Source organism: Mustela nivalis, assembly GCF_964662115.1.
Source record: "Mustela nivalis genome assembly, chromosome: 7".
Lineage (NCBI taxonomy): Eukaryota > Metazoa > Chordata > Mammalia > Carnivora > Mustelidae > Mustela > Mustela nivalis.
In genome coordinates, this window is record NC_139026.1 from 135,207,570 (window position 1) to 135,225,792 (window position 18,223).

The following is an 18,223-nucleotide window of genomic DNA, read 5'->3' on the forward strand; positions in this document are numbered from 1 at the left end:
TAGCACAGTTTCCACATGTTGACAGCTGGACAATCAAGCATATCCCTGAGGGATGAAATAAAATTCATAGAAAAGGATTCTGTGGTCAGTCCACTACTGCCTAGAGACATGGGAATGTGGCGAAATACTCAGTAGCTTAGCCACAGTTGAACAAACTGAGGAAGAATCTGGATAGCAGAGCCCTGAACAAAGACCATGCACTTTAGTTTTTAAAAAAGAGAGAGAGGGAGAGGGAGAGGAGAAAGGAAGGGAAAGGAAGGGAAGGGAAAAGAGAAAGGAAGGAAGGAACAAAGAAAAAGAAAGATATTAGAGAAAGCAAAGATATCCTGACATTTTCAAAATAAATCAACTCTATACATTTTAATATGCAATTTATTAATGTGATATTCTTGAAATGTGATAATCCTTTCCCTCCCATGGTATCTCTTTATTTTGATGCATAACTTTAATCAGCTACATTTATAGCACTAGCTAAAAATTATTAAAGTAATCCAAGTACAAAAGGGTAAAAAAAAAACAAAACCCTAACAATCTGAAGCACATGATTATTTAATGTCCCATTAATTGATAATTTTGCTTGAAGGAAAGATTGGAAAAAAAGGAATGGAATTCTTAGCTCCTTGTATTTACTTAAAAATTCCCAATAGTAACCACTCAAACAAAGAACTTAAGTTTTCCACTGGAAGGGTGAAAAGAAAAGTCAGTTCTAGCATGCCCTGTCACATGCTTAACTACAAGGTAAAATAGTATGGATTCAGATTCTAATCACGTTTCAAAAGTGTAGTATTTATTAGGTCTATGGCTGCCAAGCATTACTATATCATAACATAATTACAGGCATTTTTAATTTAAATTATATTTAGCTCTTTATTTCAAGTACTGCAGTTTGGAAAGTCTTACCATTATAATGTGTCAGGTTTATGTACATGAAACCCAGCAAAATTTTCTAGGAGTTCCCATATTTCATTCTGTGTATAATTATTTTTTATTTATTATTCCTCTGATATTCAGAATCTCTACATAATTCTGAATGTGTGTAAATTCCCACTAAAAACTATCAGCAACAAACATCTTTTATGAGAAAATCATTTACTAACAACAGTCTATATTACAGAGTTCCCTTTAAGATGGTACACTGAATAAGCTTTATTTATTTCTCTCTCAAAAGCCCATTAAAATTACAGAATGTAAATTTAAAAACAAATAGTGCCTAGCAATGCTCAAAAACAATAAAGGGCACCATGGTCAAATCAAAAAAGTTGAGAAGTTCATGAAAGTTTAAATGCATGTGACATTAAATTGACGAGGAAATCTAAACAGAGAACCACAACTCAAAACAGGTGGAGACCAAGACCATGGCAGTATGTGAGCTGCTTCTCCCACCAAGGAAGACACCACAAGTCAGCAGTCCACAGAGAATAAAGCAGGCCATGGGAAGAATCATGAAGGTTACCAGTTAAAGACAAGACATTGGAAGAGCTAGGCCATCCTTTTCCTTCCTGAGCCTACAGACCACCTCTAGGTCACCTGAACCCAGAGCACAGTTTCTATAAATGTTCTTTTTTTTTTTTTAAGATTTTATTTATTTATTTGACAGAGAGAGAGAGTGAGATCACAAGAAGGCAGGCAGAGAGAGTGGAAGAAGCAGGCTCCCTGTGGAGCAGAGAGCCTGATGCGGGGCTTGATTCCAGGACCCTGAGATCATGACCTGAGCCCAAGGCAGAGGCTTAACCCAATGAGCCACCCAGGCACCCCTCCATAAATGTTCTTTAAACAAGTTAGGGGACTTGTACAAAGACACTCCTAGCAAAGGCATTAGGCCATGAAGAGATGCAGAGTAGAGATTCAGTTAACTTCTGATCTCTATAGGGTCGTGGCTCTTATGAAAAAGGAGCAAAAAGAAAAAAAAAATGATGTTCTTGGAAAATGAAAACAAGATACCAAAATTGAAAGACTACAGTAGAAATGTTGATCAATAGAATGGATAGGGCAATGCTGAAGACTAAATGAGTTACTTGGAAAAGAAAGTTGAGATAACTGCTCGGCACATGGAAGGGAAAGGTGAAGAATGTGAAAGGGAAAGTACAGAACCGAGGGATCCCAGGCCAAGATGATTTTAGAGGTGAACTCTTTCCAGTCCTCAAGATCTGAGAAAAGCCAGTCCTTACGTTGTTTAAACTTTTCCAGAGCAGAAGAAGATGGAGCATTTTCTAGCTCATTCGACAAGACTGGCATAACACTAATATCAAAATTGTGCAAGGAGAGCATTAGGAAAAAAGAAAATTATAGACAAATCTCACTTGAGAATTTTGATATAAAATGGTTAAATAAAATGTTAATAAATCAAATCCAGAAATATATTAAAATAATGATATACTGTGATAGAGTAGAATTTTTCCCAAGAATTCAAGGAAAGTTAAACACTATGAAATTTACTCTGTACATGTAAATTAAAGGAGGACAAAATTGTCTTAAAAATTGTGGAATTAGCATCTGATAATTATAATAACCTATTTAGTTATGTGTGCATTCTGGGAGTAGGGAGAATCTTTTATTAAATAATCTAGGAATGGAAAGAGAATCCCTCACCTTGATAAAGTGATTATATCAGAAATTTTCTGCAAACATTATATTTAATAGTAAAACATAAGAAAAATTCTCCCCCCACTTTTTAAAAGATATTTTATTTATTTATTTGCCAGAGAGAGAAAGCACAAGCAGGGGAAGTGGCAGGCAGAGGCAGAGGGAGAGGGAGAAGCAGGCTTCCTACTGAAAAGGGAGCTGGATGCAGGACTTGATCCCAAGACCCTGGGATCACGACCTGAGCTGAAGGCAGATGTTTAATGACTGAGCCACCCAGGCACCTCAAGAAAAATTCCCTTTAATGCCTGCCATCGCTACCATCATTCAACATTGGTTCGGAAAATTTGGTCAATGGAATGTAATAACTAGAGAGAGGGAGGAAAAGAAAGAGAGAAAAGAGGAGAATAAATACATAAAACTCTTACTATGTGAAGGCTGTATGTTTGTGTGTACTCTGGCAATCCAACTTGAGAAAATACAAGACAATATAAGAAAAATACAGAAAACCCAACAGATTTCCTATTTATCAGTGATGACTATTATCATATCTAGTAAATAGGAACTCATCCACAATGGGAACAATAAGAATGACATAATGAAACATCTAATAATCTAATGAGAAGTATGCAAACCTTATGTAAAGAAAACTATAAAAATTCATTGAATGTCCTGAAAGATAATCAGAATAAATGGAAAAATATACTATATTCCTGAATGTAAAGACTTGATATAAGCAGGATAAAAATATTTCCCAAATTAACATATAAATTCAGTGCCATCCCAAATGAATTTCCAAGGAAATTTTTAAAATGACATTTGTCAATCTCATCCAAAGTTCAACTGGAAAAGCAAATTCAAACCTTGATGAGAATATTTAGAAAAAATTGAGAGTAGACATGCCCTACTATATGTCAAAATGCACAATAAAGCTACAGTCATGAAAAAAGTGTGCTACTGATGTAGGAGTACTTTAAAAGTTTGGTGGAATACATTATAGTCTAGGAATAGACATATAGAAAGGAAGGTAGAGTACAATAAAGGTAGCAATTCAAGTCAGTAAGGAAATATGGAAGCACTCAATAAACTGTGTTGGGACAAACTGTGTTGGGGTAAAAACAGAAGTCAGATCATTACTTCATATAATTTACAAAAAAAAAATCTTAGGTCCATTGTCAGTATATAAATGTACAATTAAAATAAGAACAGTACTAGAAGAAAGAGTAAAAGTGAACTTTTCTAATTTGGAATGGGTTTTCCTAAACATGACGAAAGACATAAAGAACACATCGATATATTTAATCATAAGCCCTCTCCCCTCTTGGCCTCCTAACCTCTCCTCAGGGCCCAACACCCTCCCTGGACAAAGTCCTTTACCTGCCACCATGGGGGGGCTTTCTGTTGCCATATTTGCTGAAGCTCCTTTGAAATGTTCCTGAGCTCAGAGCCCAAACTGGGAGTGATAAAATGGTAGGCACTTAACTATGACTTTCTGTCAACTGCAGGCTTCCTTTTCTCCTTATACTTATGCACACCCATTTTACAGGTGAAGGAACCAAGGCCCTGGTTAATAAAGGGACTTGCCTTGGAACACAGACCTAACTGCTAGCAGTTCCAGCTGAATATGGTACTTCTGGTTTCAAGGTAATGCTTTCTGCTCTTCCCACCTTATAACTTCGTGTGGTCTAATCTGCAAGGGGGTAATTTCAGTTCAGGTAAGGAGGCTCACTACAGGGAAAATGTGAACACAGCAAAGTCATTTTCCAACCACACTTGAAACAGTAGGAATTTAACTGCAATCAAAATAAAGATGAAATTCATATTGCTTCCACAGAGTCCCTACTTAGCCTTTACACCATCATTTTAGTTAAAGCACCTGAGAGACAGGATGAAGTCAAATAGAATATAGATAGATCATTTGCCTTTATCTTTCTGTTCTGAGCCTCCTATTAGCATTTTGCTGAGTGTGTATGTCAGGGGGTGGGGATTAGGGACGGTATTTGGGGGTTGGTAATATGTCATGAAATCATAAAGTTGAGGTTTTTTATATTTTCCTAATGAGAGGAAAGTTATTGTAACCATAAACTAAATTTTACTGCTTCAATCATAGTAACCGTGAAATAGTCCTCAAACACCTTTCAAGATAGTTGAAAATTACTATTCCAGATGATTTATGTTTATACTTTTTAAAACACATTTTAAGAAAAAAAATATAAATAAAAAAGTCTTCTGAAGGAAAAAAGTACACAGGTTAGACAAACTGGAGGCCCCATGGGTTATGAGTAAAACCGAATTGGTGCCGTATTTCTGAAAAGGTCTAAAATAAAGGAACCCAGGAGACCCAGTAAAAACTAAGAGAAGACCAATTGCACTTCTGACAAGGTTGTGAAAAAACTCCTGATCCAGCTGGATAGACTTAGCAGCTCAGAAAGAATTAAAGAGGGGAGGAGGAGGAGGGGAACAAAAACAACAACAACAACAAAACAAGACAGAAAAAATGTGGATAAGACAAGGATAAAAGAAAATGCGAAACAACAATGGCACTCCAGCTCAGCTGCAAACTAGCAAAAGCTGTGTGGGTTCTCAAGCAGCCACAATATTGCAGCCATCTAGCAGTGAACTCGGCGAAGACATCACACCAAAGGCACTTGGCACCAAGTAACTTCTGGCCAGGGATTTTTTACATTTAGAAATGTAAGACCCAGTAACACTTAAGGAATTCTCCCTCTCGCCAGATAGCCATCCTCTGGCACCGAAGCCATGTGACAAATGATCCTGAATACCACGTTGCCTTTTAGGCATCTGTTGTCTAAATCAGTGTAGAAACTGGAGGGAGAGACTGAATTCTGGCCCTTAGCAAAAGGGTACATTTTAGTGTCATAATGACAGTCTTGGCAGAACAGGGCATTCTTACTTGAAATGTCTCTGCCATACTGAGAGCTTTGTCCACCATAACCTGAGTCTGGCTCAGTTGAAGGGACTATCAGTTCTAAGTTTTAAATACACAAGCAACTATGTGAAAATTTCAAGAGCAAATTGTTTCTTGGAAATCCCACTTCATGAATGATTGTCTCTGACCACCTTTCAACACTTGAAAAGGTTTCATTTTCACTTGTGTTATTTTCTGTTTTAATTTTATGTTACCAAAATATTCCTCTCAAAACCACCATTTAACACTTTTCTGTTCTCTTAATATATTTAATGACACATGATCAAAGGCAAAATTGCTTTTGTGTCTTATGTGATGGGTGGTGTGTGTGTATATAATGGCACCAAAAAGGGAACACATTCCTTTTATCAAAGATGTTCACCTTGGTCACTGTATCCAAGATACTCTAAAGGACAGAAGCGGGTGAGCAAGAGACTGTTTGTAACCTCATGTGCAGGTCAGGGATAGTGGCAGACACTATCGCATGTGCTTGCGACTGTCCTGGCCACAGAGCCATCAGTACAGACTGCCGGATCTGTGAGACAGCTTTAGTTTTGTTTTTTCTAGGTACATCTAGCGGTGTGCCTGGCTCAAGGAAATGCTGAAAGTGAATTCGACTCTGCAGGGCCTCAGCATATCTCATACCACGGTGTCCTACTTGCCCGAGAAAAAGAATTCATGGCTTGCTTTTCAGACTGGGAAGACCTGAAATTGTTGGAAGTGGATGAGCAATGTTACTGCTTAAACCTGAGACTAGTCTATCTTCCCCAGTGATTTTCCATTTGGATTGTTATTATCACTCAAGGTTTTTTTTTTTTTTTTCCTTTTCTGTTTCTTTTTTAAAGATTTTATTTATTTATTTGGCAGAGGGCAAGACAGCAAGAGAGAGAGCTCAAGCAGCGGAAGCGGCAGAAAGAGGGAGAAGCGGGCTTCCCACTGAGCAGAGAGCCTGATGCGGGGCTTGATCCCAGGATCCTGGGATCATGACCTGAGCTGAAGGCAGGCCTTTAACGACTGAGCCACCCAGACACCCCTTAAGTTTTTTTCTGACCACTAGCAGGAAAGGACTCAATGTCTCCAGTGTTCACACAAGGAAGAGGGAAGATACCACTGGTCAGTTTCGAACACTACCTTATTTTCCTAACTATACGCAATTTCTATTAGAACTATGACTACACACACATGTAGAAACACACACAAACCAGCAGCATTAACCTTTAGACATTTTCTGGAAACGATTCATGTTTTCCTTAGTAACCAAAGGATGACCCCTAGGGTGATGATGCCTGTTACAACCTGTAGTCCATAAACCTACGTGAGGATCTTTCCACTGCAGCCATTGAAATACAGAGAATTTTTAAAATGCACACATACCTAGCCTAAGTTCTTAAAAGTTCAACGTAATGGTTTAAGTATGCACTTTCATTTTAGAGTGAAAGTCAATTAAGTACCTGAAATTGCCCAAAGCAATTAGAATTATTGTGCCAAGGATCTGGATCATATCTCCAAGCAACCAAACAACGCGTATCCAAAAAAACCTAACAATTTCAATGCGTTAGGATACAGCCTAAAGCAATTTTCTAACCTGTTAGAGGATCCTTTAAAGTTCACTGTTGGATTTATAAAAATCCTTGACTATTTCCTTCTTTAGTACAATGAAAATGAGAGAAATTGGGTGACAAAGTTGTTAAAGGACAAAAGGGACATTATGCCGCTGTGCCTTAAACGTGACATCCTTCACCTAAACTGAAAACTAAGAGAAAACTCAGATTTTGCAAAAGAACGATTTCTTTTGTGAGTGAACAAAATTGTTAAATGTTTTTGCTTCCTCAAAACTCACAATTATAAATGATATAATTTCTGGTGGAAAACAAGTACAGAAGCTTCCAAAATTTAAAAGTACCCAAATTCTGGTCTGGAAGAAAACACATATTTATTCTGAGTAAAAATTCTGTTACATCAACAAGACACATTTTGACATAAAAAAAAATACCTGTTTAATTTTAGAAACAACGTAGGGAGGCAGAAGGGAAAAACTCACTGCAGCTAACCAAAAAAGAAAGAAAGAAAAGAAACCACTTCCATATTCATTAAATAGAATGTCTTGTTATTTTCACAGACAGTAAAAACTTTTTGACATCTTTTTTCGTCCCAGACTGGAGAGGTGTCAATGGATCTTTTTTGGTCTCTTCAGTGTGTAAAGAGTTTACAAACCTAACCAAATTTAGAATTAGTGGGAGTTATGCACTTATGTTCCTTATACATAAGAGAAGAAAAAAAGGCCCCTTTATGCCAGCTTTGAGTTCGGCTTGAATTTTTATGACTTATTTAGAAGCCCCAGGGAATGAAAAAAAAAGTCTCTTAATGGAAATACTGACACAGGCTTAAATATAGTGACATGAACAAGCACTTCTATGAAACAGTACCAGGATGTGACTGACCACACCAGCAAGTCTGAAATGCAGACAGTTTCAGACAATCAATGACAACTGACTGAATGCCAGGAAAAAAGTAATGGCAAGCTAGAGAATCAAAATTTCAGGTTGATAAACTTGTTTTTAACAGGAAAAGATGTAAAAAATGTATGGGATCTTTACTCCAATATATGGAAGAGAAAGAAAATGTAAAATGTAAAATTTCTGCTAGACTTTCTCCAATTCTGTTACAGGACTAAAAAAAGTCATTCTTAAAAAGTCAAAGCTGTCCTATCAGTCCTGAGAGATGTGGTAGAAGAGTTGAAATCAGTGGATCTAAATCTGTGCTGTGTTTCTCAGATCTTACTCACAAGGCTATGTGCTAGATAGAGAAAACAAATACTTGTTTTTATCTGTCTATCTGCTACAGTTTTTATTCTTTGGCAGATTTTTAAAAACTAGCTAACCCTTTCCATGTACCATCCTTGCATTTTCCTGAAAGTTGCTTTTCTTACTTGAAAATCGGTTAGTTTCATTTTATACTTTCTAAGTTATTATTTTTAATCTCTTAAACATCTCATAGTTTTCAGCTACATCTTGTTTAATATTTTCCTCTGGCTTTAACTTTTTTGCAATTGCCTTTTTTTTTAAAGGTTTAAACCGATCTGAGATCATTTTCTTTCTCTTGTCATGTTCACGGACACAGACCAACATATATCTGTGTACATTAAAATGTCTTTTACGGTTTGGAAGGCAAGCAGACCAAATCATTAAAACACTAACTCATTTAAGAAACAGTTATGGGAAAGACACTGTACTAAGTGCTAAGGGGGCTATAAAATGAATACAACGACACTTCAGGGCTGAAAGAACTTTTAATACAAGTAAGGCAGTGAGCAGCAGCACAAAAGAGGGACAGAATGTAGCTGTAGTTCAGAAAAACAACGTGTCTAACCGTCACACAAGGACTACTCGTGTTCTAATCATTCTTAGGTACCATGTGGAAGAAACACAATGTGCAGGGACAGAAAACATTAGGACCAAACACAGTCCTAAAAAATGTGTACAGTTTCTAAACCAAGCTGCCATATACTTTCGATTTGTCTGTGAGCCGGGCTGTAGGTCTCAGGATTTACATTCACATTTTTCAGACTCTCATATGATACCAAACAACAAAGAAAAGTGAAGGAAAAGCTACCCCCGGAGGAGGCAGCAAACCACTCATACCAACAGTTGTTCTTTTTGTTCTATTTTTGTTTGCCATTATTCTCCCAGTTTCTAACAGTAGATGGAACACTTAGGCAATTTCACTTAAATTTCGCAAGTGAATCTATAAGGGAAATTCAATGTTAACAACCGAGCTACTTTTAAATAGTCCATATGAACGTGTTTGGTTTTCATCACCACTGACAAACATTTAAAAATCTATGGTGTTTAGAATATCATGCTGAAGTTTTAATAATTCTAGAGTAACCCCACGCCTATCCAAAATTCAGAACTTCCATAGATCTCATCTGTAAGGTTGCCTCTTTGGAAGCAGTAATTAGGAAAGAATCTCTTCCAACATGCTCTCAGAAAGACAACATTTTTTATTCAAAGGTGTGAGGGGCAGATTTGGGATTGTGGTTAATCCTAAAATGACTGATTTGAAAGGGTGGAATATCATATAAAAAGCAACAGGAGGAGGTAGTTTAGAGAAAAGACGATATTGAAGCACACCCCACATGTTGCGTTTAATATCCTAAGCTTAGGAGAGCAGAAAATTCTCTATTTCTAAAATCAGTACTGAACTTTCTATCTGGAAATCTCACTTACGTGGAATACCTCATTCCCAGATGGTGTCTGATAGGTGAGGTATTATTGTACTAAGGATGCAAGACAAGGAATTGGATAACCTTTCAAGTGTCCTTTAAATGTCACTAACTGGGCTGGTTGATAGAGGGTTTTATTATTCTCTGTTGGAGTACACCAGCAGTCATTTGCATGCCAGGAAAAGGATGTCTGGAATAATCCAAAAGGGCAAAGCTTAGTTCTTTCACTAAAAACAAGGAAGTGACAGGCACAAAAGAGGAAATAAAAGAAGATAAAAGTATCCAAAACAGACTTACTGGTCAACAAAATCCCGTACAGAAACTAGCACGTACACAGAAACACACACTATTTTAACAGCTGGCACCTGACAAAGTCTTCTCTTGACTACCAGGAGGCTTTCTTGAAGCTACCCACAAACACAAAACCTAAAACTGATGAAACATATAAATTAGTAGTGATTATCCACTGTCAAAAAGTTCTGCCAAGACACCCCTTTAAATCTTTCTTCTGCTTCATTTAACTGTGGTTTCTTTGATGAGCAGCTTAACACAAAACACAGGGCTCTGGTGATCCTAGAACAGGGCCTGTGCACAGTGGCTCTTAATAGACATTTCTGTATGTGGAGTGAATGCATGAAAGGGTACCGCTTATATGAGTGGATTGTATCCCAGAGATGTACCTGTGAAGTCAGCTCTTAGAACAGAGAGTGCACTTCTCCCAAGAAGTCATGCTGTAAATTAAGGTTAAATCCCAGGCTAATCCAGGGCTTTATGGAACTCATGGGCATACTTGGGTTTTACCACTGATAATGCCAGTTTAGATTCTAAAGTACATGTGTATGCAGGAAGAGAGAGAAAAAAGAACATCTCTCTTCTCCTGAGGGGCAATGTTTGGAAATGGGATTTAGCCTCTGGCATCCTCCCAAACTTACTTTCTACTTCCTAGTTCCTCTTTCCTTAGTAACCAAAATCCCTAGTTCTGTCATTTTGCTCCAATGGCGGCAGGCCATCCAAATGGACTCTACGTTCCAAAGAATTCCATGCACCAAATAAGTGACTTCTTTCTTCTCTCAATCAAAATCTCAATTTCTTCAGGGATAGTCATCTCAGTCAAGTGGAGGGGAAGCTAATCTAATTAATTCACACTAACATAGAAAAGAGTTCTATCCGCCTATATGCTTTTGCCCCACCAGATGTGTCTAATTAAGAGGGATTTTAGACAGTTTAACAAGATGAAGTTTAAACATTCAGCCTCTGGGAGCCAGTTAAATTTATGAATTATATACTAGCAGAGCAATGGGGCTCAGAGAATAACCATTCGAATGTACCAGCCATTTATAAGTTGATCATTTGTGAGCTGCAAAAAGAACGAACATAACAGGGACTTCCTCAAGCCAAGCAAAAGAAGGAGAGGAAGTCCACACGTTTTATTTCAAGACTTGCCCGATTTTCCCCTCGTCAGTACACTTCTTAGAACCTTTCCCCTCTCTCCTTTGGTAAAGAAGGACATTTGATAGGCTTTTGAGGGTAAATCAACTTGAATGCAAGTTAGGAAAGGCTCCAGTGAGGACTCAACTCTATAAGGTGGCCTAGGTGGCAGATGGCTCCTTCACAGATGGTCCCATCTGGAGAATATCAGTACTGATTCAACAGAAATAGAGGTGGATATTAAACCTAGAGTCCTCCTCCTGGTACCTTAGAGAGCAGACCCACCCAAGACTACAGGACTTGAGGTCAGTTTGTAATAGGAACTCGCTCCATCAAATATCTGGAAATTGTCAACCATTAACCTAACATAATGAAAAGGACTGTAATTTTAATTTAGATAGCTTAATTCAACAGACAACACTGAGTGACTAACTTTTCTCGAGTATCATTTAACTGTATTTAGAAGCAATAACCTTAAAAATTCAAATTAATTTTAATATTATAATTTCTGTTGTCAGAAATGCTTTAGTCAATATTTATTGAAAGCCTAGTAGGCCCCCCTGAAAAGAGAGCTTTTTTTTTTCTTTCTGCACGATGGGGAGACTGCAGATTACAGAGAAATATTTAATGTTTACATAAAATCAATAAAAACACGTTTGTATTTACTTTGATGTTGTCAATCAAGTGGAGAGGAAGCTAATATGATTAATTCATACTAACATAGAAAAGAGTTCTATTGCCTCTATGGTTCAATTAGGAGTACGACTTCATAATCTAGCAGGCTTTGCCCTCCTAGAATTTAACAAGAACAAGTGAAATGAAATTCAGTGATACATTATCCTTCCACACACCAACTCTTTCACTTGGTATTTGATTCCATATCCTTAATGAAATGCATCATAAGATAGCAAAAACAGGTGGAAAAACAGATACAGGATTTTTAGCATAGATGAACTAATAAATTACGTTTAAAGGTTATCTATTCTTGGAAAAGAATTTAAAAGATGAAATCTTTGCACTACTATAAAACTGGGGTGGGGGAGGGGAGTGGTGTTTAATAGCAGATTTAGAGGATTTCCATTTAGGTGAAGAAAGAAAGATATAACCAGAAGGAATTGAAGGAATTCAGCATAAGCCTGTATGCCAGAGAAAACCATAGCAGTTGCTCAGAAAGTATTTATTGAAATCCCCTGTTCTACTATTTATGCATGAGCGGTAACCCAGCTAAAACTGTAGCAACGTTGTCGCTCGGTTCCCCCAGAAGACAGCCCTTTATTGTTTCAGGCTGAGATTTAGCAGACCAGTTTCAGACCACCAGTCTTTCTCAATTCTTTATCCACAAAACCAAAAAAATTTATTCTGTTCTTTTTAAAGTTTATACACATGCATGCAAAACCAGAAGTTTACGTGTCTAGGCTGCTTTCTCATCACTTGCATAACTAAAAAATAGGTTTTTATTTAAAAATAGAACTTGGCACATGAATGGGCCATTGGATATTTTAATAAAAATAAATGGCCAAGATCCTTAACTTCAAGAAGCATCAACTACCCAGGCATGCTATTCCCTCTTTGGTTTTCTATTTTATCACCTTTGAAAAGAGCATGAATTTTCAGGAGACTCATCACATTGGGTAAATTTCAAATTTGTTTTTACTATGCAGCATAAAGGAATTTATAAGAAATTTGTAAAAATAATAGACCTTTGATTATTCCATCTATTCAAAATTAATTTTCATTGTTTCCAAAACTCTTGTTTTTGTCTATACATACTTGTACTGTCATAACTGCATTCAGTGTCTCTATTTTTAAATTGTTTTTCACTTAACCTTCTGTTACCAATATTTCTCATGCTGTTTCAAAGTCAGCATCAGTATCGTAAATAAAAATGTTGATTTTTATGCTATTCTAATCTGGTTTTAGATTAGGATAAGATTTACATTTTTAAAACCTGACATACTTCCCATATTTTTACATGTTCCAGAAAAATGCATAAAGCATGAGAGTTAATTATTTCTTCAAGGTTTGGAAAAAAATCCAATGACTCTATCAAATCATGTGTTTTGGGAATGGAGTTTACTAAAAACCTTGACTTTTGGGGTGCCTGGGTGGCTCAGTGGGTTAAGCCTCTGCCTTCGGCTCAGGTCATGGCCTCAGGGTCCTGGGATGGAGCCCCACATCGGGCTCTCTGCTCAGTGGAGGGCCTGCTTCCCCTCCTCTCTTTCTGCCTTTCTCTCTGCCTACTTGTGATCTCTCTCTCTCTCTCTCTCTCTCAAATAAATAAAATGTTTTATTTAAAAAAAAAAAACCTTGACTTTTCCTGAATTAGTGGTGTTTACAACTTTTCTCATTATAATTTTATAATTTAATTTGTGTGGGATAATACCAATTCATTTCATCTACACATTTGTATATAGTATATTGTCAAACAACTATACATAGTACAGTTCCATTTAAAAATATTTTTAATGACTTGTATTGATTGCTGTACCTCTTCACTACCAATGTTAATCTGGGCCAGTTTTTGCTTGTTTCTCTTAGTATTGCTTTCAAAGAGTCAACTCTTTATTTTTCAGCTTTCCATAGTAACTTTTTTGTTTTTATTCTTTTTCCAATTCTCTATACTTAAATGACTTGATTTCCTATCCTTACATATCTCTGTAAATAAAATTCATGAAGCTCTGAATTATCTCCAAGTTCTGCTCTGGTCACATTAGCTAGATGCTAGTGTGTAGTTTTAAAATTTTGTTATTAGCTAAATAGTCTTTTATTTTTACTTCTTCCTTGGCCAATTATTATTTACAAGACTAATTTTGTATTTCAGAGCGTTTGGAGTTGTTTTCATAATTGAAGCTGGAAATGCAAACAGAAAATGAGGTTAAGTCTTTAAAACTAGATTTTCTCTGAATCCTCACAGATAATATATCTTATAACCATTTGTGGACAGAAAAGTAAGATTTCTAATTAAATGATCTGGAATGTGTATTAAACAGACCAAATTTAAATTCTTTTATAAAGCTCTACTGTTCACATATCAAGCTTCCTACAAGGACTACCTATAATGTCATTTGCGTAGTGTTTAGCAAAGGGCCAGCATATTGTAACTACTCTGTGAATGAGTGGTGGCAGTACATGTAGTCGTCGCAGGCTAGTAGTAGTTATATTCCCCCTACCCCTTATGCAAGCTTAGCTGCACTACTGATCTAGGAAGAGTAACTAGCTATGTGTTCTTGGTCTGGGTTTTCTTATCTATGATATAATATGGCTGGACTAGATACTTTCTGAAGTTATTTCCAGCTCTAACATTTCTAAATTTCCTTTGTTGGCATTTTCAGGACCTGGACTCTATCTACACCAGATGTAGGCCACACATATTCTTTGTTCTGAAGCAACTTGCTCAAAACTCTCTGAAAACTGAAGTGAAGATAGAAATTTTTACCAAACTTACTATTCCATCAGAAGGTTTTGGACAGGCAGAAATCGATTAATTATTTTTGGAATAAAAGTAAAAAATTCAAAGCTATTTATCAGCCCTACTTATGCTTTCCAGGAATAAAAGTAAAATTTCCAAAGCAATTTAAGCCAGACCTACACTTTCCCTTCACAAGAGCCTTGGCACCCAGGTTAATTTGTGTTCATTTTCCACCGCTATTAGCAATCAAGGAATTTAAGAGAAAAGATGAAATACAAAGTGTTTGCATGGATGGCTACAATTCAGGGCATTCCTCCTCCAAAAATGTATATTATTGAGATTAAAGATGGGTATTAAGGATGAAAACTCTCATCTTTATTTTTAAGGGTGAAAATCCCCAGTAGACCATCATCTACTAACAAGCACATCTGGTAATTAAAAACAAAAGCTTTCAAATTAAATTTTATGGGCTATCTGTGAATAATCTCATATAAAAGCAATAAAAAGTATGTCCTTATATCTGCTGAAATAGACCCCTTGCTGGGATTTTAGTTCTATTTCAAATAAGGTGTTAGGAAAAGCACAGACTTACCTGTACGGTAGACAAAGTTGCCTTCGGTTTCTGATGATGAGGGAGACACCAATTCTTCCTCGAATTCATTGGAACTAAAAGATCCCGAATGGTTTCTTTGCCTTGTCTTTCCCATCATGGCAGCATTTGTGGCCATGACATGTCTCAAAGAGTCGTTAAGGTAACGATTCAATAAGCTGCTCTTGTATTTGGGGGGTGATACGTAGTCCTCACTGGCCCGTGACTCTGGCCTGATCACTCCAGCTTTTATGACTGAGCTCTCACTTTTAATCACAGGATGGTGAACTGGATTATTATAGCCCCCTTCATTTATGTGGTTTCTTGGAGGATTTTCTCCATCTAAGGGAGAAAAATATCAGTAGGTAGTACTTACATATACTTTTCCCCAGCCACCAAACTCTTAGAGTTAATCATTAAATATATACATAAAGAAGGAATATTTAAAAGTATATAAAATTATCTTTGATACCCAAGATTAATTTTTAGGCAAGGAAGCAGGAATCTATATAATCTCTCCCTATGGTATTTTATTTTTAATGAATTTCACAGAAAATGTTATTCTGACACATGATAAATCTATAAACAAGAGGAAATAGCCATAATTCTGTTGGTCATTTATAGTATTGTAAAAGTGAAGTTACCTCATGCAGTAAAAAAGAACCATTATGGCACCATGATGTTTTTGTGGAGTCAACCTTAAAAACAGCAATTGAGGTGAACTTCTTATTAACAGAGGTAAAGCAAAATAAAAATATTAACAAACCTTCAGAACATGAATCATCGCTGCTTACACTAAGCCGCTCAGCATTTCCTTGAACATACTTGTTGTACAATTTTATTCTTAAAGCCCAGCTTAAATCTGGCTGTCGAACAGTGTTCTTAAGCCGACGTCGTGCATTAGCAAACCAATTTGACACCTAAAAAAGTTTTATTTTTCAATTAACAAAACATAAAATATTACCCATCACATAATTACTTTCCCACAAGAAGCTAAGCCTCTCTCAGTATCTCTGATCATTAAATATTCTCAGAATGTAATAGTACTAGACAGTCATTCCATTCACTCATTCATTCAACAAACATGTGCACACACTACAGAGACTGAGCATACACTGTATTCTGGGAATAAAAAAAAGAAAAGCTTTTGCCATCAAATGCTCAGTCTAGTAAGAGAGGAAGGAGAAGGTACAAATAACTTTAATATAGAAAATAATGTGATGAATGGTTTAAGAGGCATTAAAATAAAATGATGCAGGAATCCAAAGGAATAAAGGGTTACTTTCAAGACTTCATGAAGAATTAAGTGAGGCGTTGAAGGAATGTGTCCAGTATAATGGGTGGGGAAGTGTGTTCCCAATAAAGAAGATATGGGAAAAAATATAAGTCAAATTTGAGAGACACCGTGGTGAGTGAGGAAAAGGGAAAAGTTAAAGATGACCTTGAATCATCCCTGTGTAATCAAGAGAAGGATAGTGCCATTTTGAGAAAGAAAGTAGAACTGTTTAAGGGTGAAATGATGTGCTTGGTTTGGGGAGTGATTAATTTGAGGTACTAGAAAAGCATGCAGGTGAGATGTGCAGCAAGAAAATAAAACTGTTATCTGAGACTTAAGGGAGAGGAAGAGCAGATGTGGGTCAAACACACAGAGGTGACAGCGGCAGCTTGGAGTAGGTAGAAAGAGAGATGATTGAAGACCAAACCCTTGAAACCTCCAGACATCAAAGGGGCAGGACTATAAAAGAGGAGCTAGCAGAACAATCCGACACAAGCAATCTGACAAGTAGAGGGAGAAAAATGCCAGTTTAACACCTGACTTTAAGTTGAAGGTCAAGTGCTTCCAAAGCAAATAGCTGAAGGCAAAGAAACAAACACTGCACAACAAGGTGAAATTACTTCATTGTTTTTAAAAGATGTTACTGGATTTCCAGAAGTTAAAATGGTACTTGAAATTTCCTTTAAAATATCAGGCTATCATCAGGAAAAAAAATATGTAAATAACTGAGGGGCCAAAATTTGCTTTTAAAAGAAATGAAATATGGAAATGAAATGAAATATGGAAAGAGAATTAATTATATCTTTCTGTCAGTTATTCTAGAACATGACTCCACATTATTGTAATGGTTTATGTAGCAATGCTTGCATTGGAAGTTTATTTTTTTCTTCATTTAGGTTGATAATATAAATACACAGTTTTTACACATTGCTAATTATTGAATGGACCTATGATGAATCCTACTTTTTAAGAAAACAAAACCACAATTCTTTTCCTCTTTGTCTCCATGGGTTTTAAAAACATGGTAGTTTCCCCCAATTTACACACACACACACACACACACACACACAATGTATATATACATACACAGAAAATATATCATATATTATACATATATATATATGTATTTTCAGTATTCATTACCTCCTAGTGCCTTAATAACAGTCCTCTTAATTTTATGTGCATTGATGTAGTAACTCACCATGACATTGCAGAAAACTTAGTCTTCAACAATATCCTCTTCCTATCAAGTTGTGCTATTATAACTACGATTTTAATCTGGGTTCAAATTTTAAGTCTTCTCCAGCCTCTATAGACAGACAACCTCTGGGACTATTCATTCAATAAACATACATTGAGTAGTTCGTGTGCTCTAGCCATGACATGATGGTCAGTGCTAAAAATCTTTAAGTGTTAGGATAAAATTTGTCCCTGCCCACAGGAAAGGATTAGCACAGACCTATGTATTAACTGGGAGTCACTGGTGAACATTCAGTATGGAAGCACGAAATGCCTGGTCCAGTCCTCAAACCTCCCTCTATTCTCCAAGTCATGGCTGAAGTATTCATCCATGTCCTGGATAGTAGTAACTGGGAATTTCAGAACATTTTTTTTCTGAACTTCCTTATCTTCCATTCTATGCACTTGAATGAATCTTAACCACCATCATCATCAAATTCAAGTGTTGATACACCATTATGATTTAATTGCTTAACTTCTTCAAATCCTCATTAGTGTCCTATTACCTATAACTGGTATAACAGAAAGAGATCTGGTTTCCTGTTCTA

The 18,223-nt window shown here is 36.5% G+C and overlaps 1 protein-coding gene across 2 annotated transcripts in view; it reads right to left on the bottom strand.

Moving 5' to 3' along the window:
- Positions 1-18,223, bottom strand: part of MKX (mohawk homeobox) — an 85,371-nt gene that overhangs the window by 56,724 nt on the left and 10,424 nt on the right. For both annotated transcript variants that reach the window (XM_082740936.1, XM_082740935.1), the window contains exons 4-5: positions 15,927-16,080; positions 15,164-15,502 (exon numbers count right to left, since the gene is read on the bottom strand). In XM_082740936.1, the coding sequence (XP_082597062.1) occupies positions 15,164-15,502; positions 15,927-16,080 (493 nt within the window). The remainder of the gene's footprint in view (positions 1-15,163; positions 15,503-15,926; positions 16,081-18,223) is intronic.